Consider the following 23,594-nt stretch of genomic DNA (forward strand, 5'->3'; position numbering starts at 1 on the left):
TCATGTAATGGACATTAACAAAATAGTCCAAATTGGTGAAGTGAAATGAAAAAAATAACTTGTTTCAAAGACATTAAAAACAGAAAAGCGTGTGTGCATATTTATTCACCCCCTTTGATATGAAGCCCCTAAATAAGATCTGGTGCAACCAATTACCTTCAGAAGTCACATAATCTCAGTATATATACACCTGTTCTGAAAGGCCCCAGAGTCTGCAACACCACTAAGTAAGGAGCTCGCCAAACAGGTCAGCGACAAAGTTGTGGACAAGTACAGATCAGGGTTGGGTTATAAAAAAATATCAGAAACTTTGAATATCCCACAGAGCACCTTTAAATCCATTATTAAAAAATTGAAAGAATATGACACCACAACTAACTTGCCAAGAGAAGGCGGCCCACCAAAACTCACAGACCAGGCAAGGAGGGCATTAATCAGAGAGGCAACAAAGAGACCGAAGATAACCCTGAAGGAGCTGCAAAACTCCACAGCGGAGGTTGGAATATCTGCCCATAGGACCACTTTAAGCTGTACACTCCACAGAGCTGGGCTTTTAAAATTATTTATTTTACCTTTATTTAACAAGGCAAGTCAGTTAAGAACAAATTCTTATTTTCAATGACAGCCTAGGAACAGAACAAAATGTTTACCTTGTTAGCTCAGGGATTCGATCTTGCAACCTTTTTGTTACTAGTCCAACGACCTAACCACTTCCCACTTCATGGTAATGGCCGGAAAAAAGCCATTGCTTAAAGGAAAAATATTCAAACCCATTTGGTGTTCGCCAAAATGCATGTGGGAGACCCCCCAAACATATGGAAGAAGGTACTCTGGTCAGATGAGACTAACATTTTGCTTTTTGGCCATCAAGGAAAACTCTGTCTGGCGCAAACCCAACACCTCTCATCACCCCGATAATATCATCCCCACAGTGAAGTATGTTGGTGGAAGCATCGTGCTGTGGGGATGTTTTTCCATCGGCAGGGACTGGGAAACTGGTCAGAATTGGAGTAACGATGGATGGTGCTAAATACAGGGAAATTCTTAAGGGAAACCTGTTTGTCTGCCAGAGACTTGAGACTGGGATGGAGGTTCACCTTCCAGCAGGACAATGACCCTAAGCATACTGCTAAAGTAACACTTGAGTGGTTTAAGGGAAAACATTAGATGTCTTGGAATGGCCCAGTCAAAGCCCAGACAATACAATTGAGAATCTGTGGTATGACTTAAAGGCTGTTGTACACCAGCGGAACCCATTCCACTTGAAGGAGCTAGAGCAATTTTGCCTTGAAGAATGGGCAAAAATCCCAGTGGCTAGATGTGCCAAGCTTATAGACACACCAAGAGATTTGCAGCTGTAATTGCTGCAAAAGGTGGTTCTACAAAGTATTGACTTTGGGGGGGGTGAATAGTTATGCATGCTCAAGTTCTGTTTTTTGTCTTGTTTCACAAATATTTTGCATAGCCAAAGTGGTAGGCATGTTGTGTAAATCTCATGATACAAACATCCCATTGTAAGGCAACAAAATAAGTAAAATGCCAGGGGGGTGAATACTTTCGCAAGCCAATGTAGTTCTGTACAAAACATTACGTTACAAACGTTATTCTGATAATACTTGGGACTGAATATAAAAATACTTGCTTGATATGTTTTCCAGTTTCTTGAAATACTTTGCAAATTCAACTTATTTCTAAATGTGAACTGAAATGGTCTTAATTCCTTTTACATTTTAGTAGAGCAGTTTACAGTAGTGAGTGCATACATTTTCATGCTGGTCCCCGGTGGGAATCACACTCTACCAACTGAGCCATATCATCACAAACCACTTTGTCTCAATGTTTTTTGCCCATGTTACAGAAATCTATATCGGTCCATTAATACTAGTAAAACCCCACAACTTTTGTGAAAAAAATGCTTATCTTAAAATTTATTAAACACTCAGCACCCCTACTTCCCACAACTATGTACAGTTGAAGTCAGAAGTTTACATAAACTGAGTTTAAATGTATTTGGCTAAAGTGTATCACAATTACTGACATTTAATTCTAGTAAAACTTCCCGGTCTTAGTTCAGTTAGGATCACCACTTTATTTTAAGGATGTGAAATGCCAGAATAATAGTAGAGATAATTATTTATTTCAGCTTTTATTTCTTTCATCACATTCCCAGTGGGTCAGAAGTTTACATACACTCAATTAGTATTTGGTAGCATTGCCTTTAAATGGTTTAACTTGGGTCAAATGTTTTGGGTAGCCTTCCACAAGCTTCCCACAATAAGTTGGGTGAATTTTGTCCCATTCCTCCTGACAGAGCTGATGTAACTGAGTCAGGTTTGTAGGCCTCCTTGCTCGCACAAGCTTTTTCAGTTCTGCCAACAAATGCTCTATGGGATTGAGGTCAGAGCTTTGTGATGGCCACTCCAATACCTTGACTTTGTTGTCCTTAAGCCATTTTGCTACAATTTTGGAAGTATGCTTGGGGTCATAGTCCATTTGAACGACCCATTTGCGACCAAGCTTTAACTTCCTGACTGATGTCTTGAGATGTTGATTCAATATATCCACATCATTTTCCTTCCTCATGATCTTGAAAAACATGTTTTCATGACTCCAACATAAGTGTATGTAAACTTCCAACTTCAACTGTATGTTAGCCTCTTGGCCTTAAATGCTTCAATAAAAATGAAAAAAAAAAAACAAGAGTAGTGTACGGATTTCTCTTTTCTTTAAAGTCAATCTATGGAAGGCATCTCTCTAACACACACATTTAAGATTGACAGGAATATTAAAATAGGATTGTTAATGTCCTTGGTGAATGAAAACATTGCCATTATTAAACAAAATTGTTACATTACATTCCAGGCTTGTCTTTGCATGGGCTTGGCATATGAGTTAAACAGCATCATTGGTTTGTACAATGCAGTACATGACTTGACTCACATAGATTTTACTGTGGATATGTACAGTCGCCTGAGATCCTGTGGATTGTATTAAGCAACATAACAAAATCCATCCTTACTAACATAAATCAGATGAGAGGCATCCAAGGACCCAATATAATATAGAATAACAAATCTAAATAAAAAAAGTGTACTCCCATAACTATCTTTACACGAATCCTCTACTTAAAAACATAACTCATCCCATTGCTTCTAGGGGAACAAAAATATGGATTCAATACATTTTTGTTTTCTCAAATAGTATACACAGATAAATAAGGTTCAGAACCCTAAAAAGCTCAGGATCATCACAGTGGTCCTAGTCTCTAGTCATTCATCTGTCTATCGCCTCAGCTCACACTTTGTACTTCTCCTTTGCGTTCTCGTTCAGTATACAGATGTGCTGCACGGAGCAAAAACACATGGTAAAGTGTAAAAAGAATACACCAACAGCAGACTTGATTAAACTGACCCCCCATACATACATTGAGTGTACAAAACATTAGGAACAAGTGTTCTTTCCATGTCAGATTGACCAGGTGAAAGCAACCATCCCTTATTGATGTCACTTGTTCTCCTTCAAATCAGTGTAGGTGAAGGGGACAAGGCAGGGTAAAGAAGGATTTTCAAGCCTTGAGACATGGATTGTGTATGTTCCATTCAGAGGGTGAATGGGCAAGACAAAAGTAGGTGTCAGGTGCACCAGTTTGAGTTTGTCAAGAACTGCAATGCTGATGTTTTTTTCACACTCAACAGTTTCCTGTGTGTATCAAGAATGGTCCACCACCCAAAGGACATCCAGCCAACTTGACAACTGTGGGAAGCATTGGAGTCAACACGAGTCAGCATCCCTGTGGAACGCTTTCGACACCTTGTAGAGTCGATGCCCCGACGAATTGAGGCTGTTCTGATGGAAAAAGGGAGTCCAACTCAATATTAGGAAAGTGTTCCTTATGTTTTGTACACTCAGTGTACATCTTTCACTAGGTTTTGACATGCTGAATCTCAGATAGAAAATATAACTGAATATCAGGATCATCTCCAATGCAGCAAACTTACACTGAGATCTCTGAAGTACTCATTGTAGTCCAGGGCATATCCCACCAGAAACAAATCTGGCACCTCAAACCCGATGTCTGACCAAATACAGAGACGGACATCATTTACTGCACAATACAATACTAAGCTACATGTAAGTTAGACATCTTGCTGTGTAGTATTAAGTTAGCAGTATCAAAAGATCTTATGGGATGAGTTTTGCATTAGCATTTCATAACATTAACACAGATATAAAGAATGTTTCTCTTTTCCATCTCTGGAGGTTAGCTAGTTGACTCCTGTTGTCTGTGACTGGGGTTGACCCTTTAGCTTCAAGGGTCACAGAGCAGGTCAAAGGTAAACAGCTGTCCTTGCAAAACCATCTTAGAAAGCTTATCCAACTCTGACTTAAAGGAATGACATACATCACTAACCATGTGTGTGTAGAATACTAGTACCAGAGTACCATGTTGACCTACACATTCAAAGTCGATCGTTAGATATGCATATTAATTCCATGCGAAAAATATAACTATTATACGTGGTCATCCTGCCAAAGACTCTTTCTAGTACAGCAGTGTATCAACGGTGGGAAGGCATGCACGACACACACAAAACACGGCAGAACTCACAGTCTGGTCTGTATCCTGAGCTCCTTGGTGTTCTCTTGACCAGAAGGCTGAAATGACAATGCATACAAGCACAAAACTGAATAGGATCTCTATGCAAACCATGCTCTTAATGGCATGCATTGCTCTCAATGACATGGTCTTCAACAATCTCAATGACACAGCAAACAATATAATCCACTCAATGGCCTTGCATTGTTCAATAACATAGCATAGCTATAATGCGCTCAACACAGCCGTCTACAACCATAACTAGCGTCAAATAGTCCCTTCCATAGCAGAGGGATATCCCATCCCTCCACAGTTCAATTAACAGTATGGTACATAGATTAACTCTTAATCTGATCCAGTCACATAACATCTCTAAATCAGTGCTTAAGGGGAGAGTGCGCATTACAATAGATAGAGACATTAATATTGCTGTCTAGATCAATCTTTTTCCACTAATTGGTCTACTGACCAATCACATCAGATATTGTCACATTAGATCTTTTTTTAGAGCTGATCCAATTGGTCAAAAGACCAATTAGTGAAAAAAATATATCCGAATTTGGACCCCTGTGTAACTGCAGTCAAAGAGTGACATTCTGAGCTGAACCACTTCTCTGTCTAAATCAGGGCTACACAGCACTTATAGGGACTGTTCAGTAAGCACAATATGGGAGAAAAAAAAAAGTACTGTGTGCTTAATACATTGGTTCTCACCTGACGACTTTGACCATCTTTGGATTGCATTCACTCAGCAGTGATAGCAGTGTCTCCATAGTCCTCCCAGTCTCCACAATGTCCTAAACACGTCAGCAGGACAGATACCATTGCATAAGAGGCTTCAATTTAAGGAGTGCAAGGAAGTCCAACAACAATTCAAGGGAAGCAATTCAATATTAATGTGGACAACTATAGCGATGGTACAGCCCACTTCTTTTAGGGTACACCCATTAGTGAATGTGATTTGCACCCTGGTCATACAGCTATAGTCCATGAGAGAGCTAGTGTGCGCCACACATTTATGTACAGCAGTTTTAACATTTACAGAGACTGAATTTTCAGATTATGTGCTAAAAAGACAGGGAAATTGGTCTTACCTCAACTATCAAAACATTCTGCAAAGGAAATTAGAAGACAATTGATCACATATACAGTGGGGCAAAAAAGTATTTAGTCAGCCACCAATTGTGCAAGTTCTCCCACTTAAAAAGATGGGAGAGGCCTGTACTTTATCATAGGTACACTTCAACTATGACAGACAAAATGAGAAAAAAAAATCCAGAAAATCACATTGTAGGATTTTTAATGAATTTATTTGAAAATTATGGTGGAAACTAAGTATTTGGTCCTGGAGTGGCCTAGCCAGTCTCCAGATCTCAACCCCTTAGAAAATCTTTGGAGGGAGTTGAAAGTCCGTGTTGCCCAGCAACAGCCCCAAAACATCACTGCTCTAGAGGAGATCTGCATGGAGGAATGGGCCAAAATACCAGCAACACTGTGTGAAAACCTGGTGAAGACTTACAGAAAACATTTGACCCCTTTCATTGCCAACAAAGGGTATATAACAAAGTATTGAGATAAACTTTTGTTATTGACCAAATACTTATTTTCCACCATAATTTGCAAATAAATTCATAAAAAATCCTACAATGTGATTTTCTGGATTTTTTTTCTCATTTTGTCTGTCATAGTTGAAGCGTACCTATGATGAAAATTACAGGCCTCGTCTTTTTAAGTGGGAGAACTTGCACAATTGGTGGCTGACTAAATACTTTTTTGCCCCACTGTGTGTGTGTGTGTGTGTGTGTGTGTGTGTGTGTGTGTGTGTGTGTGTGTGTGTGTGTGTGTGTGTGTGTGTGTGTGTGTGTGTGTGTGTGTGTATATTAAACAAAAATACAGCACCTCATTGGTTAAAGGATTAATATTTGTATTTTATCTGTGGTTATGTCAAGCAATCAAATCTCACCTTCCCGGTTAGAGTTGAGAGCTCGTCCCCTCCGATAACTTTGACAATGTTTGTAGACTGGTCATTCTGGGGACAATACACACATATCAGTAAAACTACACATCTCACCCAGGAAGAGGGTGATGGTCTACTCTAAATAATCATAAGGTCATCTAGTAATACATTAAAAGACATAACCGTGTTGGCCAATGGAAGTGTTATCTGCTCATGCATCAGCTGAGAGTCTAGTAGCAGATCACATTGTGATTTAGCCAACCCTTGTGTCATGTTTGTTGTCATGACAGACAACAGATAAGAGGGGTTGGCTAAACAAACTGATCTGAGACCAGGCTAAACACACACAGCGAGAGACAGAATAAGCAACAGCTGCATTGCTTACATATAAAGATTGCCATCTTTCTTACACAATTGGAGGCTATTGAAGGAGAGTGAGAGAAACGTGGAGTGGTTCACTCACGCAATAGCTCTTTAGCCTAATGAAATCCACAGTCAACGGGACAGACTTATCGCTGTTCTGATTTAGGGCCTTGATGTAGTCCAGCAGGTCGGCAAAGAATGTATAACCTCCTTTGAGAACACACAGTGCTACTATATGGTGTCCCCCCATGTCCCGGACTATATCACGAGCCAGGCGCTCAGTCCTAGAGAGAGACAGAAGGATAGAAGGATAAAAGGAGAGAAGGATAAAAAAAAAAGAGAGGGAGAGAGGGCGATACAATGGCATGGGACCTGAAATTTCTGGGCAGGCCCATCAATCAATCTTCAGATGGTCTGTGATCTGGTCAGTCAGAACATCATAGTTTAAGGCTAGTATTGGCAATGTGTGGAAAACTGGCTGAAAAGTTGCTGACTGGGTCAAATCAAATGATCTGTCTGGAGTCCTACTATTCATAACAGGGTTTAACATGGCATTCTACAACAGGGTATCCGACTAACAGTGTGTTTCATTCATAAGGCTGCTGCTTGCCCTCTCCCTATCTGCAATGCAAATTGATGATGGCTATACACCATTACAACAAAACCAAAAAAAAAATCACTGCTGGTTTAGATGCCTAACAATGATTTGTCTAACAAATATGTCAGTGAGCTCTATCCGACAAAATACCTTAGCAACCACGGTGTAAATTAAGGAAACAATGGAGGCATAGAGGAATTTGTACAAAATTAGAGTTCTGATTTATTCCACAAGGGAATAGTAAAATGTGCAATTATGTTATAGTACAGTAGCCTACCCAATCCCCAAGAGTGCCAGTCCAGTGGTGATGTTTGACTTACCGGTCCATGATCAGTCCATGGGGGATGATAACCTGGTCTAAATCCTCCTCATAGTGTTTGGGGACACAGAAGAGGTCCAACTTATACCCCTTCTCATCATCGGGTATCTGAAGGAGCAAAGAGATAACACATTTAGGAAATGGCACATAAATGTGCAATTGAGGTGACCAAAAGTCTTAGCAAACTGAAGCTCCACACACGAGCCAGGAGCCCTGGCAACGTTTAAGATTGCTTTAAACCACCTGTTTGTGGGTGAGACAGAGATAGGGTGCAGACCCGCTTTTAAGACTCCATAGCCTACTTGGTCTGACTAGCTGCGTGAATTCTGAAATTATGTAATCTGACAACGGAGTAAAAACCCAGTGATTAATCACGTCCCGCAACCCTGATGTCATTATGAAACCACACTCCGACACAACTCAGAAACGTCCATTCTGCAGATTACCATTCACCCCAGAGCAAGACGAGTGGTCTGACTGACATTACAAATATAACATAGGGACAGCGTACACCTTACCTGGATATAGGCCATATCACCGCTCTTGCTGTTCACGCCTCACTAGAGTGATATTTGAGGAGTCATGCCCCGATCAATAGAGAATAAGAATGTTATTTAGCTTGGTGGGTGGTGCGTCTCTCGTGCTCGCTCTTCGTCGCCTACTGCCTACTTTACCGTGGGCGAATAGCTTACATACGGTACTCCAACCTTGCTCTCCCTCCCCTGGGGGTTTTAAACCCTGACGTCACAATCCATTTTACCGACCAAAATCTGATTTATCTGACGTGAACATTTGATAAAATCCTACGGCTGTATTCCTTGTTGCATACCATAGATTGTATGGTACAATTTTCGAATTAGCTACTGACGTTAGTGTGAAAATAATTTAAGCCTATTAGCAGTTTGTCGTACAAAAAACCATACCTACCGTTATTTTACTGTATGTTAGAATATAAATCTACACATCCAAATCTACCAGAAACGCATCTTCGCCATACTAACCTAGTGCTGCGTCATGACAAGGATGATAGTAATAAACGCAGAGGCATCAACCACATTGTAGTTACTCCACAATACTGACCTAAATAACAGTGAAAAATGAAGCTTGTACAGAAATATGCATCCTGTTTGCAATAAGGAACTAAAGTAAAACTACAAAAAAAAAAGAAATTAACTTTTTTTTGTCCTGAATACAAAGCGTTATATTTGGGGCAAATCAAACAAATCACTGAGTACCACTTCATTTTTTCAAGCATGGTGGTGACTGCATCACGATATGGGTATGCTTGTCATCGGCAAGGAGTTTTTTAGGATGAAAATAAACAGAATAGAGCTAAGCACAGGAAAAATCATAGAGGAAAACCTGCTTTCCAACAGACACTGGGAGACAAATTCACATTTCAGCAGGACAATAACATAAACACAAGGCCAAATCTACATTGGAGTTGCTTACCAAGACGACATTGAATGTTCCTGAGTGACCTAGTTACAGTGACATAAATCGACTTGAAAAACTATGGCAAGACTTGAAAATTGTTGTCTAGCAAAGATCAACAATCAACTTGACAGAGCGAAGAATATTTAAAAGAATAATGTGCAAATATTGTACAATCCAGGTGTGAAAAGTTCTTAAGACTTACCCAGAAATACTCACAGCTGTAATCGCTGCCAAAGGTGATTCTAACATGTATTGACTCAGGTGTGATACTTCTGTATTATATTATTATTTTTTTTTTTTTATGTCATTACGGGCAAAATTCCCAATCTGGCCCTCATACCATCATGGTCACCTAATCATCCCCAGTTTACAATTGGCTCATTCATCCCCCCACCTCTCCCCTGTAACTATTCCCTAGGCCATTGCTGTAAATGAGAATGTGTTCTCAGTCAACTTACTTGGTAAAACAAGGGTAAAATATACATTTAAAAAATTGGGTATTGTGTGTAGATGGGTGAGGGGGAAAATATATATATTTTGAACTCAGGCTGTAACACAAAATGTGGAATAAGTCAAGGGGTATGAATACTTTCTGAAGGCACTTCAGGAACTATTAGTTCCTTGGCTGTAAAGGTTGTGTCATCAAGTAACCCAGTATAGATCCTTTATCAATTATCTTTGTCTACAGTTAATCCAAATGGAAAAATAAACTTCAAACCACTCTTCACTTGGTATCGCCTGTGTTGTGAGAGAGATTCATAATATGCAGTCCATTACCAGACTTGAATGCATCTTCCCGACAAATGTCAGGCGAGGCTTCATAACCTCACAATTCTCCTCCTTGTGTTTCTATGACATGAAATATCATACAGTACAACAAAATACACCCAAACAAAGGCAAGGGACAAAAGAAAAGATTTGCAACTTAGAAACTTAACGAAAATGATTTAATATGACCCTACTTTAATGAAGTGATACAGAAACTGAAGGTTTCTTTCACTACACACACACACACAACACACACACACACACACACAACACCAGGGTCACATTCGGGAGGGGGCAATTTACTGAAAGTTGTAGATAGAAATACCAGAATAGAGCTGACCTGACTCTTCACATGTCAAAAAGGCATGTCTGTTCTACAATATGGATTTCTATCTGAGGTTCTGTAACGTTGTGCCCTACTAAACGCAGCCCAGATGGTGCAGAACCAACATGTTCTCATTGTAGAGAACATCCAACACACATAACCATCCTGTCACCCTCAGCACTATAGTTATTCAGTGCCAGTTATGACAAAGGGCAAGTCTCAAATGACACCACACCCCCATATAGAGCACTACTTTTAGCTAGACCCATATTCAGACGACTGTGGCTCAGGCCAAAAGTAGTGCACTATCCAGGGGAATAGGGTATGACAAAGACGAACACCAATAATGCACACTCATTTCTTCTTTTTCTCATCTTTCCTAGACGAGGTGTCGCCTTTCTCCTTCTCTTCCTTCTTCTCCTTGTCTTCCTTCTTCTCCTTCTTGCCCTCTTCCTTCTCCTGTCCCTCCTTCCTCTCAGCGTCACGGTTGGAGATCTTGTTGTTGATGAGGTTGTGGAGAGCCACCACTGAGCGGATGAGGGATGCCAGGTAGACCACTAGCATCTGGTCATTGGTCTTCAGGTAGAAGGCCTTTGTGAACTCCTGCAGGGAGAAGTGGCAGGATTAGGGCATTGTGTATAATGATTAACTAAACAGTGAAAATCTGGTGGAAAAAGCCAGACTATCTGTTCATTGTAATGAAGTGGTAGATCATACCAGGTGAATTTATTTGATTTGAGAAGGAAAATGAATCTGTGTAGTCCTTCAAAATAAAAAAGCTAATATTGATTACCATGCCAGCCACTCCCTGCCCCCTTTCTCCCACAGAACCCAGCCTACTCACACACATTACCCCATCCCCACACCATCCCCATCCTAAACCTACACCCCAGCTTACCAGAAGGTTGACATCAGGAAGCAGGTTGAAGATGTCCTGTAGGTGGTAGATGATTTGGTGGTTGATGGGCAACTTGCCTGCAGCCACTCTCTCCAGGTAAGACCTGATGTCCAGCAGCTTGGAGTTGAGCCCCTTTAGGCCATGTACCTGGTTAGTGATACGCTGTGACAGAGTACCAACTGTTGTGTCCTTGATGTCTCTGTAGACGGAAGAAAATAGGGTAGAATATATCAAGTTTAGTCGACATTAGTGCAAGTCTGTTCGGTGTGGTGTTAAGCATGAAACTGTAGAAATAATTGAAAATCCATGAAATGTTTGGTGTCTGCGTAGTCCAGTTAAAAAATGATGTGTACCTGAGAAGGTGCTCCACGCCCACCTCTTCTGCCTCCTCGGCTCCAATCTCACTGGTCACATGTTCAAATGTTTTGGAGGTCGGGGTGCCGTCCTGGAAGAGTGAAAAAACAAGAACCCTTTTAGAGTAAAAGTCTTCCTTCCTTTCACAATGATCAATTGTATGCCCAGTCCAAAATCTGCCCACAGCTCCTATGGTTGGCTGGTCCAGGGTTTGAATTATTTTGTCATTTAGTCTCAAACAAGTCTATGCTCCACTTACGTCATGTATTTCCTCCACCGAGAAGTAGGCTTCTGTAGGCAGGCCCAGGTCCTTAGGCTTTACATCAATGATCACTAATACCTGAGGGGGAAAGTGCCATACAAACATAGTCAATGTTCACTTAATTATCTGCTGCATTATCAATACAATTTAATCCTTTCAACAGGAGAGGAGACATATTTCTTCAAGATATTTAGGTATTAATGTGGAATATTTACTGGGTGGAAAGCACTTACTGAATTGGTGCAGTATTGCTTGATGAGTTCATTGATGGCAATATCATTCTTATGTAGTTTAGGACCTGTGTGATACCAGCCCACTATCCTCTCTCTGGCTGGAGAGAAGAGAAGGAAAAGGTTTAAAAATCTCATAGCCACACTATGTAGAAGTCGATGAGACTGAATGTATATAGTTCAAATGTAATACTCTATAGTGTGTGTGTGTGTGGTCTCACCATTGACTTTCTTGAACATGTTGTACATATTCTCCAAGTAGTCATGATCCAGGAACCACACTGAATCATCCTTGTCATCCTCATCAAAAGGCACTGGTGAAAAACACACAATCAATATTGGATCCAACAACAGGCTTAGCTATATAGCTAAACGTTTAGTGATCATAATTATTATTTGAGTTCTCTCACAAATATGATAAAGATGTTATAAACTAGTCACAAACACGTTATTTTAGTACATGGAAGGAGAATAACTCACCTGCAAAGCTGTTGGACACATCAAGGACTTTCTTATGCCAAGAGCCGAGGAGGACACCCACTACTCGCTTTTGGTTGCCTACTTTCCCTATTCTGTCAAAAGAGAACATTTACACAATCAATATCATAGGATGTCTTAGTGGAAATCAAACAAAAACTTAAGACACGCTCCATGAGCTTAATCACAAACAAATTGTAACATATAGTACGAATTGGATTCGTAACATATATGAATTGCACATTTTTTAAAAATATATATATAGCAGGACGTAACATAAGAAATGGATGACATAGTACACAATATGATGACGTAGTACACAAAAAATGGGGACCACTTTTTGCTCATGAGTACCACTTTAAAAACTACTGGCTGAAATTATACAAAAGTTTAAGAGTGCATAACTAGTTAATTAGCTCAGTGGTTCCCAAACGGTTCCCAACTTAGTCATAAAAATTGTAATAGTAGAATGACCAAGGTACAATTTCGAAATTGGGTAGTGCATCATCAGTTTCTCCTCTTGTCATGTAAGTCATTGCATACCTCAGAGGTATTTATAACTTGTCAGAAATGTCCAGATCAACTAGCTCATGTCAGCAAACGTTCTTTAGCAAGTTTTCTTTTTAGCCCATAGATGTTGTTGCATTGATTGAGTCACTCAACTATCACATGAATACACATTAGACATGGCAAAATATATAGAATTGCAAGAAAATGTGTTATGAAACCGCAAAAGGTTCTCTGCATCCCATGACAAAATGTGTAGAATTTCAGGAAATAAACTTTAAATCTGCTAAATGTCCCCCCCACCCCCCTGAATAAGCCAACTACAATACTTTATCCCTAGCTAACTACTCTGATCCATAATGATGCGGTGGCTAAATTCTTCCATAATTAGTGAATGTTGCTAGCTATTTGCCTGTTATTGCAATTTATCAGCCAAAATAAACTAACTAGATATACTACTGTCATTGCTAACAAATGCACAGCTTAAAATGGGTTTCTGACTCAGCAGGTTAGCTGGCCAGCTAACGTTAGCTATGCCTGGCTGCAACATCATCATCTCGTACAAAAGTGGCAAGCTAGCAGAAGTAGCGAATGGATGTGATTTTCAAACATATATATTATTAATTACATACCTATTAAAATGATCCACCACGCTGAGCAACACAAGTGGATGGACAACAACATTTTCTACCGCTAACTCCGGCATTTTTGAAGCAAAGTGTTTGAGGATGCTAGCTGCTTAGCTAGCTACTTCCTGTCGAAGTGTTTCTTCTTCTTCTTCGGTGGGGATTATCGGCAGTTGGCATCCAACGTCATGGTGCATTACCACCACCTACGGAACTGGAGTGTGGGCCAGAGACGGGTAGAAACTAAATCATACCTGCCAGCCTCGTTGCTCTTAAAAAATATAACAACATATTTGAGACTATAACTAATGACGTTCTACTCAATATACTATTTAAACTAATTTCCTGTATCCCCTTCTCCCTCATACTTGATCTCAGCCTCTCACTTTCCCTCTCATACTGCCCACACTGTAGCAATACATGCTCCACGGTCTCTGTTTCCTTGCAAATAATCACACTTTCCTGTTGGATGCTTTCCTATCACATTTAAAGTCTTATTCAACCGTCTGTGTCCCACCCTTAATCTTGTAAAAATAGCCTCCTCTTTTCTGTCCCTTCCTCTTGTCCTCCCCTCCCCGACTTCCCTCTGTAATTGAAATAAATGCCTGCCCTTAGTATCTCTATTCCATTGCTCCTGCCATCTCTGCACCATCACTGTCCATATCAGGCCTTTTGCCTCTGCCTTGCTCATTGAAACTACAACATTAACATCCCCACTACTAAGTTCTTGTTTAGCCAGTACATCAACTGCATCGTTCCCTTCCACCTCCACATGGGCTGGGACCCCAAGTAAATCTTATCTGTATACCATCTGTCTAATCCTGATATGGGTTTGTAGCACCTCATAAAGCAGGTTTTGTCTGCTACGTGACCTGAAGGACTGGAGACTCATCAACACTGCACATGAATCAGAGCAAATAACTAATCTGTCTGGCTAGACTTCCTCCACCCACTGCAAGGCCAACAGTATGGCCATCAACTCCCCTGTATATACAGCCATATGATCTATAATACGTTTCCTGACTGCCACCCCACATTCCTGCACTACAAATGCTGACCCAGTACATCCTGTCCTTGGATCTTTTGAATCATCTGTGTAAATGGCCACAAATTCCTGATACACAGTATCCAGACGTCTCTTAAACAAATCAGATGGATCAACACTCTCCCTATCTTTCTGTAGTCTCTCCAACACTTCTAGATCAACTACTGGAGGCGGGAATAGTTACCTTTGGACTAAACTCCCTGCCATACAGTCCCATCTCATTCGCTTGGGTATTACCCAACCAAAGCTTGTGTTTTGTCTTTGCTCATGTTCCCAGCATGCCTGTCAAATCCCTTTCGCAGGATGAGACACCCCATGTCCCTGTAGGTTGAACCAATAATTATTTGCCAGCTGCTGTCTCATAATCTGCATATCCCCCATCTACACCTGTAGTGCAGCCACTGGGCAGGTCCGAAGTGCCCCACTACATATTCTGAGTCCTTGCCCCTGTTTGACATCTAGCCTTTCCAATGGGGGTCCGGGCTGCCGAACCATAAGCTATACGGACATTTTGTTTAACATCAGGAAAAAAGGAAAACATTTAATCTCCTTTATAGCACAAATAATATTATAGCATTGACATTATTGTTAACAGCATTAAAAGTAATGATTACTAGATAGTTATTATGGCAACAACAGTAATACAAATAACAAAACATTATTTATAATGCTACTATTAATAATAATAGTAATAACAATATGAATCATACCATTTTTATTATAATTATAATTAAAACACTTTTAAATCCAATTTTTAATTAGCCCATTCATATTGCACAATGTTCAGTAGGTTTTTCATATTGGACATATACAGTATATGTCTGACCCTATCCTGTGTATGTGGCAATAAAACATCAAAGTATTATTATTTGTATACATTTCTTTGCACCGTGCACAATTTCCTGTACAGTACATTGTGTCGCAGTAAAAGGGGGTCCATTCTACTCAGGAGCACCTCTAGTTTCCAAATCCAGAGAGTTTACAACCCAAGGAGCCTGGCTGCTCATTCTGCGGCCATTAAAGAGTGGCTTATCAGCTTAATTCACTGGTGTGGAACACCCCCACAGCCCACAAGCATTATGACGTGTTCATATGGGATTCTCCAAAGTCAAGACAATCCTTGTCCGGCAGGGAAAGTTATTTTGAGTTTAAAATGTACATATAGGGGAATTTTATAAGGAAAAAGGTTTGTTTTGGGAATTTTCAAAATACTTTCAATATTATTTACTTCCATGTCAGCTCTATGCCTGGAAATGCGCTTATCTGAAGCAAATTATCACAATTTCAAAGGAACGCAGTCTGGCTTTGAACTTACTCTTGAAGTTGTAATAGTGGAATGCACAAGGTGCAATTTCGAAATTGGATAGTGCATCATCAGTTTTCCTCTTGTCATGTAAGTCATTGCATACCTTAGAGAGCTATTTATAACTTGTCAGAAACGTCCAGATCAACTAGCCAATGTCAGCTAACGGTTTTTAGCTAGGTTTTTTGTTGTAAGAGGTTTAGGGGAGAAGGCTAAAGCTTATTTCCCACAAGTCTACACATTTTGTCATGGGGTGTAGAGAACATTTTGCAGTTATAAAGCTAATTTTCTGGCAATTCTATACATTTTGCCATGTCTAATGTGTATTCATGTGATATTTGGGTCAGGGCCGGTTATTGCCACTCTGTTGCCCTAGGTGAGACCAGAAAATGCCAATGATTGGTTCAGATTTGGTCGAGACCGGATCAAACACCAATGTCGGTGAATGTGGAATTCAAGGCTGTGGAATTCAGACTGCACCAAAATAGAAATCCAAAAAGGCTTCGGAGTCAGTCCGTGGTTACTGAGCAGCCTACAGTGTTGTCTGGAATTTTTTTTTTTTTTTTAACCTTTATTTAACTAGTTAAGAACAAATTCTTATTTTCAATGACGGCCTAGGAACAGTGGGTTAACTGCCTGTTCAGGGGCAGAACGACAGATTTGTACCTTGTCAGCTCGGGGGTTTGAACTTGCAACCTTCCGGTTACTAGTCCAACGCTCTAACCACTAGGCTACATGCCGCCCCTTAAATTGTACAGATGCCTATTTATGTGGTAAGCCTACCGTTTGTAAAACACCAACAACAAAAAAGGTGTCCGGTCCAGACAGGACCAAAAAAAGCTTTCCAAACGACATTGGCTTGTGCTTACTGATATGTAGCCTACCATGTCTGCCTGCAATGGAATTTTATGAATGCTCATCCGTGTTGTAGGTCCACCATTTGTAAAACAGACCATTGCATTGGCTTTATTAGTCCTGATTCCTGTGACTAATCAACTTGGCTATTTAAGCTCTGAATATCAACTACCCAAAAGTAGCTACCCACTATGCATTCGGGCAGGTAGCATTCTCCTGGCATCCGTCAAGCTCAGATTTTTCCATTGGACTGCTAGATGGTGAAGCGTGATCCATCACTCCAGAGAAGGCGTTTACACTGCTTCAGAGTCCAATGGCGGTGAGCTTTACACCACTCCAGCCGACACTTGCGCATGGTGATCTTAGGCTTTTGTGCGGCTGCTCGGCCATGGAAACCCATTTCATGATGCTCCCGACGAACAGTTCTTGTGCTGAAGTTGCTTCCAGAGGCAGTTTGGAACTTGGTAGTGAGTGTTGCAACGGAGGACAGACTATTTGTTACGCGCTACGCAATTCAGCACTCGGTGGTCCTGTTCTATGAGCTTGTGTGGCCTAACACTTTGCAGCTGGTCAGAAATTTGACAAACTGACTTGTTGGAAAGGTGGCATCATATGACGGTGCCACATTGAAAGTCACTGAGATCTTCAGTAAGGCCATTCTACTTCCAATGTTTGTCTATGATTACATTGCTGTGTGCACGATTTTATACACCTGTCAGCAAGGGGTGTGGCTGAGATAGCAGAATACATTAATTTGAAGGGGTGTCCATATACTTTTGTATATATATAGTGTATTTTCTTTTTCGCTATGATCAGCTTGTCAAAAATGGACAGATACAAACTTAAAACCACTGATCATGACACCCGGGTGAAACTCCTGGACAGTTGTGATGGTCCATTCCTTCTTGTTCATTTTACTTTGACCTGTCCTGTTTTTAGGATATGTTTGTCAACATGACAGCAAATGTTTTATTTGATTGGGTTCCATTTAGGTTAAGCTATTTGATCGGAGAAACCTGCATGGTATAAACAGTGTCCATCTCATTACATTGTCATACATTTTATCTCCAGCCTGTAGGCTACATAAAATGCCACATACTCTTTCGACCATATCCTATATCTGCTACATGATTTATGTTAGAGCACCACAGCAATAACTCTCTCCAACAGCACCCTGGAGAGGTGGGCTGGAAATGGACAAGCAAAATATTTTGCACCCCTGCCTTTGACAAAGTGGGCACTGCTTATCACAGGGTTGCATCAGCGATCACCTAAAAAGCCCATATGCCACTGGTTGAAATTGTTACTGTTTTTGTGCAGTGTTATGTGAGGTTTCATGTCGTCATTCTCCCGCCGAAGGTGGCTGCCTAATTCTGCCTAATGAGTGGTCAGGCCGTGATTTGTGTAGATCAAACATTACAACAAAATTGATTGGCTAAAAAACAAGAGGGGTGTGAACAGTGCTTGTGCCAATAGAAATTGTTTGGGAACCCTGAGCTATACCATAAGGCAGTGGCGACCTGTCATTTAGGGCATGTGGGGCAGAGCCCCACCTGTTTTGAGCCCCACCTGTTTAACAAAAATAAAAAATATATATTATTATGATTATTATTTGAATTCGATTTTTTGCCTGTTTTGCATGTTATTTTGGTATTAATAAATGTTTAAACATTTAAAAGGCACTTGCACATCTGAGCAATCTAATTTGCAGGTGCATGGCAACAATTGAACAAGATGAAGGAAAAAGGAAACCGCACACTGCTCTTGATAGTATCACTGATATTTAATAAGCTAACGTATCGGCCTCACGGCCTTCGTCAGAGCTTTTGTGAACACGTCTGTAAAATCACAATGAGAACATAGCAAGTTTACATTAGTCATTGGGTACATCATACGAAAAACAGAGAAATCTTAAATAGGCACATAATTCATGTTCAAATTCACAACATAACATACATAGGCATTTCATCATTAAGTCCTTTAGGAAATAATGTATGGAGGGTGAAAATCCCAAAACATTCCCTTCTACTCAGAGTATTATTAATATCACATCCTCTGTCTGATATCTTAGCTTTCTCTATGCCACAAAATCTAAAGGTAGAAATATCATGCTTCATTCAGGTCATTGAAATGTATTGCGACTGGATAATCCCTGTCGTTTCTCCTGATTGAACTTTTGTGTTCACTAATTCTTTGTTTGAGAGAACGAGAGGTTTTACCGAGGTAGCATAGCCCACATGGACATTTAATAATGTAAATAGCATGGGTGGTAGAACACGTAATGATGTCATTTATGTGGAACCGTTTTCCTGTGTGTGGGTGGCAGAAATATTCACACTTTATCTTATTGTTGCACTGTGCGCATCCTCTGCATTTATAGCTACCATTTGGTAGAGGGCGTAAAAGGGCCTGGCTGATTGTCTTCTCCTATACACAATAAGTGGTGGATTTTTTAATTCAGCCGGCAAAACTGGGTCCGATGATAAAATATGCCAGTGTTTCTTGACCACACCTCCCACTTTACGCGAGTTCAAAGTATATGTAGTTGTGAACATTACGGAGTGTTCTTTAGCTTTAGCGGGTCTTTGTTGTAACAGTTCATCTCGTGTTTTTTCCAATGCCAAATTAAGAGCTTCATCCACACATTGTGGCGAATAGCCTCTTCTTGGAAACCTAATGCGCATCTCCGCTGCTTTTTCTAGTGTGAAAAATTGGCTTATTGGAAGTCCTCTTTTTAATGGCTCAGGATGGAAGCTGACTCCCTGCAATATAGTATTTCTGTCCGTTTCTTTTCTATACAGAGTTGTAAACAGGGTTCCATTTGATTTCTCAATCCACATATCAAGGTAATGAACACGTTGAGTGTCACGTTCAATAGTGAATTTAAGATTTGGGTCAATGTCATTGAGTAATGCCATAAAATCTGACAGCTCTTTATCAGTTCCTTCCCATATGCAAAAAATGTCGTCAATATATCGATACCACTTCAGGACTTTATTCAAAAATGGATTGTTAACAAAACGTTCTTCAAAAAGACCCACATAAAGGTTAGCGTAGCTCGGAGCGAATGTGGAGCCCATCGATGTTCCATTCGTTTGGATTCATCATATTCATCATCAAACCTAAAATAGTTATATGTCAAAACATATTCCGCCAGCTCTAAAATTAAGTTTGTTGGTGGATATTCATTAGTATCTCTGTCTCTCAAATAGTGTGCTAGTGCTGCCAGCCCCCCCACATGGGGAATGCTGGTATACAGACTCTCGACATCTAATGTGACCAAAATACAGTCTTCTTTTAAACCCGTTATTGGTGAGATCTTGTTTATGAAGTCTATAGTCTTTTACATATCAAATCAAATTTATTTATATAGCCCTTCGTACATCAGCTGATATCTCAAAGTGCTGTACAGAAACCCAGCCTAAAACTCCAAACAGCAAGCAATGCAGGTGTAGAAGCACGGTGGCTAGGAAAAACTCCCTAGAAAGGCCAAAACCTAGGAAGAAACCTAGAGAGGAACCAGGCTATGTGGGGTGGAGCCTCTTCTGGCTGTGCCGGGTGGAGATTATAACAGAACATGGTCAAGATGTTCAAATGTTCATAAATGACCAGCATGGTCGAATAATAATAAGGCAGAACAGTTGAAACTGGAGCAGCAGCACAGTCAGGTGGACTGGGGACAGCAAGGAGTCATCATGTCAGGTATTCCTGGGGCATGGTCCTAGGGCTCAGGTCCTCCGAGAGAAAGAAAGAGAGAATTAGAGAGAGCATATGTGGGATGGCCAGTCCTCTTCTGGCTGTGCCGGGTGGAGATTATAACAGAACATGGCCAAGATGTTCAAATGTTCATAAATGACTAGCATGGTCGAATAATAATAAGGCAGAACAGTTGAAAGAAACTGGAGCAGCAGCACGGCCAGGTGGACTGGTGACAGCAAGGAGTCATCATGTCAGGTAGTCCTGGGGCATGGTCCTAGGGCTCAGGTCCTCCGAGAGAGAGAAAGAGAGAATTAGAGAACGCACACTTAAATTCACACAGGACACCGAATAGGACAGGAGAAGTACTCCAGATATAACAAACTGACCCTAGCCCCCCGACACATAAACTACTGCAGCATAAATACTGGAGGCTGAGACAGGAGGGGTCAGGAGACACTGTGGCCCCATCCGAGGACACCCCCGGACAGGGCCAAACAGGAAGGATATAACCCCACCCACTTTGCCAAAGCACAGCCCCCACACCACTAGAGGGATATCTTCAACCACCAACTTACCATCCTGAGACAAGGCTGAGTATAGCCCACAAAGACCTCCGCCACGGGGGGGGGGGGGGGCAACCCAGACAGGATGACCACATCAGTGAATCAACCCACTCAGGTGACGCACCCCCTCCAGGGACAGCATGAGAGAGCCCCAGTAAGCCAGTGACTCAGCCCCTGTAATAGGGTTAGAGGCAGAGAATCCCAGTGGAAAGAGGGGAACCGGCCAGGCAGAGACAGCAAGGGCGGTTCGTTGCTCCAGAGCCTTTCCGTTCACCCTCCCACTCCTGGGCCAGACTACACTCAATCATATGACCCACTGAAGAGATGAGTCTTCAGTAGAGACTTAAAGGTTGAGACCGAGTTTGCGTCTCTGACATGGGTAGGCAGACAGTTCCATAAAAATGGAGCTCTATAGGAGAAAGCCCTGCCTCCAGCTGTTTGCTTAGAAATTCTAGGGACAATTAGGAGGCCTGCGTCTTGTGACCGTATCGTACGTGTAGGTATGTACGGCAGGACCAAATCAGAGAGATAGGTAGGAGCAAGCCCATGTAATGCTTTGTAGGTTAGCAGTAAAACCTTGAAATCAGCCCTTGCTTTGACAGGAAGCCAGTGTAGAGAGGCTAGCACTGGAGTAATATGATCAAATTTTTGGGTTCTAGTCAGGATTCTAGCAGCCGTATTTAGCACTAACTGAAGTTTATTTAGTGCTTTATCCGGGTAGCCGGAAAGTAGAACATTGCAGTAGTCTAACCTTGAAGTGACAAAAGCATGGATTAATTTTTCTGCATCATTTTTGGACAGAAAGTTTCTGATTTTTGCAATGTTACGTAGATGGAAAAAAGCTGTCCTTGAAATGGTCTTGATATGTTCTTCAAAAGAGAGATCAGGGTCCAGAGTAACGCCGAGGTCCTTCAGTTTTATTTGAGACGACTGTACAACCATTAAGATTAATTGTCAGATTCAACAGAAGATCTCTTTGTTTCTTGGGACCTAGAACAAGCATCTCTGTTTTGTCCGAGTTTAAAAGTAGAAAGTTTGCAGCCATCCACTTCCTTATGTCTGAAACACATTCTTCTAGCAAGGGCAATTTTGGGGCTTCACCATGTTTCATTGAAATGTACAGCTGTGTGTCATCCGCATAGCAGTGAAAGTTAACATTATGTTTTCGAATAACATCCCCAAGAGGTAAAATATATAGTGAAAACAATAGTGGTCCTAAAACGGAACCTTGAGGAACACCGAAATTTACAGTTGATTTGTCAGAGGACAAACCATTCACAGAGACAAACTGATATCTTTCCGACAGATAAGATCTAAACCAGGCCAGAACTTGTCCATGTAGACCAATTTGGGTTTCCAATCTCTCCAAAAGAATGTGGTGATCGATGGTATCAAAAGCAGCACTAAGGTCTAGGAGCACGAGGACAGATGCAGAGCCTCGGTCCGATGCCATTAAAATGTAATTTACCACCTTCACAAGTGCCGTCTCAGTGCTATGATGGGGTCTAAAACCAGACGGAAGCATTTCGTATACATTGTTTGTCTTCAGGAAGGCAGTGAGTTGTTGCGCAACAGCCTTTTCTAAAATTTTTGAGAGGAATGGAAGATTCGATATAGGCCGATAGTTAAAATATTTTCTGGGTCAAGGTTTGGCTTTTTCAAGAGAGGCTTTATTACTGCCACTTTTAGTGAGTTTGGTACACATCCGGTGGATAGAGAGCCGTTTATTATGTTCAACATAGGAGGGCCAAGCACAGGAAGCAGCTCTTTCAGTAGTTTAGTTGGAATAGGGTCCAGTATGCAGCTTGAAGGTTTAGAGGCCATGATTATTTTCATCATTGTGTCAAGAGATATAGTACTAAAACACTTGAGCGTCTCTCTTGATCCTAGGTCCTGGCAGAGTTGTGCAGACTCAGGACAACTGAGCTTTGAAGGAATACGCAGATTTAAGGAGGAGTCCGAAATTTGCTTTCTAATAATCATAATCTTTTCCTCAAAGAAGTTCATGAATTTATCACTGCTAAAGTGAAAGTCATCCTCTCTTGGGGAATGCTGCTTTTTAGTTAGCTTTGCGACAGTATCAAAAAGGAATTTCGGATTGTTCTTATTTTCCTCAATTAAGTTAGAAAAATAGGATGATCGAGCAGCAGTAAGGGCTCTTTGGTACTGCACGGTACTGTCTTTCCAAGCTAGTCGGAAGACTTCCAGTTTGGTGTGGCGCCATTTCCGTTCCAATTTTCTGGAAGCTTGCTTCAGAGCTCTGGTATTTTCTGTGTACCAGGGAGCTAGTTTCTTATGAGAAATGTTTTTTGTTTTTAGGGGTGCAACTGCATCTAGGGTATTGCGCAAGGTTAAATTGAGTTCCTCAGTTAGGTGGTTAACTGATTTTTGTCCTCTGGCGTCCTTGGGTA

At 41.0% G+C, this 23,594-nt stretch overlaps 2 protein-coding genes across 3 annotated transcripts; both read right to left on the reverse strand.

Annotated features, from left to right (window-relative positions):
* Window positions 1–1,899: 1,899 nt before the first annotated feature.
* On the reverse strand, window positions 1,900–8,548 carry LOC139373106 (hypoxanthine-guanine phosphoribosyltransferase-like). Of its 2 annotated transcripts, XM_071113221.1 has the most exons (9): window positions 8,353–8,548; window positions 7,836–7,942; window positions 7,018–7,201; window positions 6,561–6,626; window positions 5,692–5,709; window positions 5,312–5,394; window positions 4,610–4,656; window positions 3,999–4,075; window positions 3,085–3,342 (listed from the first exon to the last, which is right to left on the reverse strand). In XM_071113221.1, the coding sequence occupies exons 1-9, from the start codon at window positions 8,365–8,367 to the stop codon at window positions 3,295–3,297; spliced, it is 645 nt and encodes a 214-aa protein (XP_070969322.1). In that variant the 5' UTR covers window positions 8,368–8,548; the 3' UTR covers window positions 3,085–3,294. The 2 variants fall into 2 exon arrangements, with proteins under 2 accessions (XP_070969329.1, XP_070969322.1); XM_071113228.1 differs by lacking the exon at window positions 5,692–5,709 and having other exon boundaries at window positions 1,900–3,342.
* A 1,648-nt stretch (window positions 8,549–10,196) lies between these two features.
* On the reverse strand, window positions 10,197–13,877 carry LOC139373118 (26S proteasome non-ATPase regulatory subunit 7-like). The gene is made up of 8 exons (XM_071113242.1): window positions 13,725–13,877; window positions 12,589–12,680; window positions 12,330–12,422; window positions 12,112–12,209; window positions 11,876–11,956; window positions 11,616–11,707; window positions 11,263–11,461; window positions 10,197–10,967 (listed from the first exon to the last, which is right to left on the reverse strand). The coding sequence occupies exons 1-8, from the start codon at window positions 13,796–13,798 to the stop codon at window positions 10,719–10,721; spliced, it is 978 nt and encodes a 325-aa protein (XP_070969343.1). The 5' UTR covers window positions 13,799–13,877; the 3' UTR covers window positions 10,197–10,718.
* Window positions 13,878–23,594: the final 9,717 nt, after the last annotated feature.

Source organism: Oncorhynchus clarkii, chromosome 2, assembly GCF_045791955.1.
Source record: "Oncorhynchus clarkii lewisi isolate Uvic-CL-2024 chromosome 2, UVic_Ocla_1.0, whole genome shotgun sequence".
Lineage (NCBI taxonomy): Eukaryota > Metazoa > Chordata > Actinopteri > Salmoniformes > Salmonidae > Oncorhynchus > Oncorhynchus clarkii.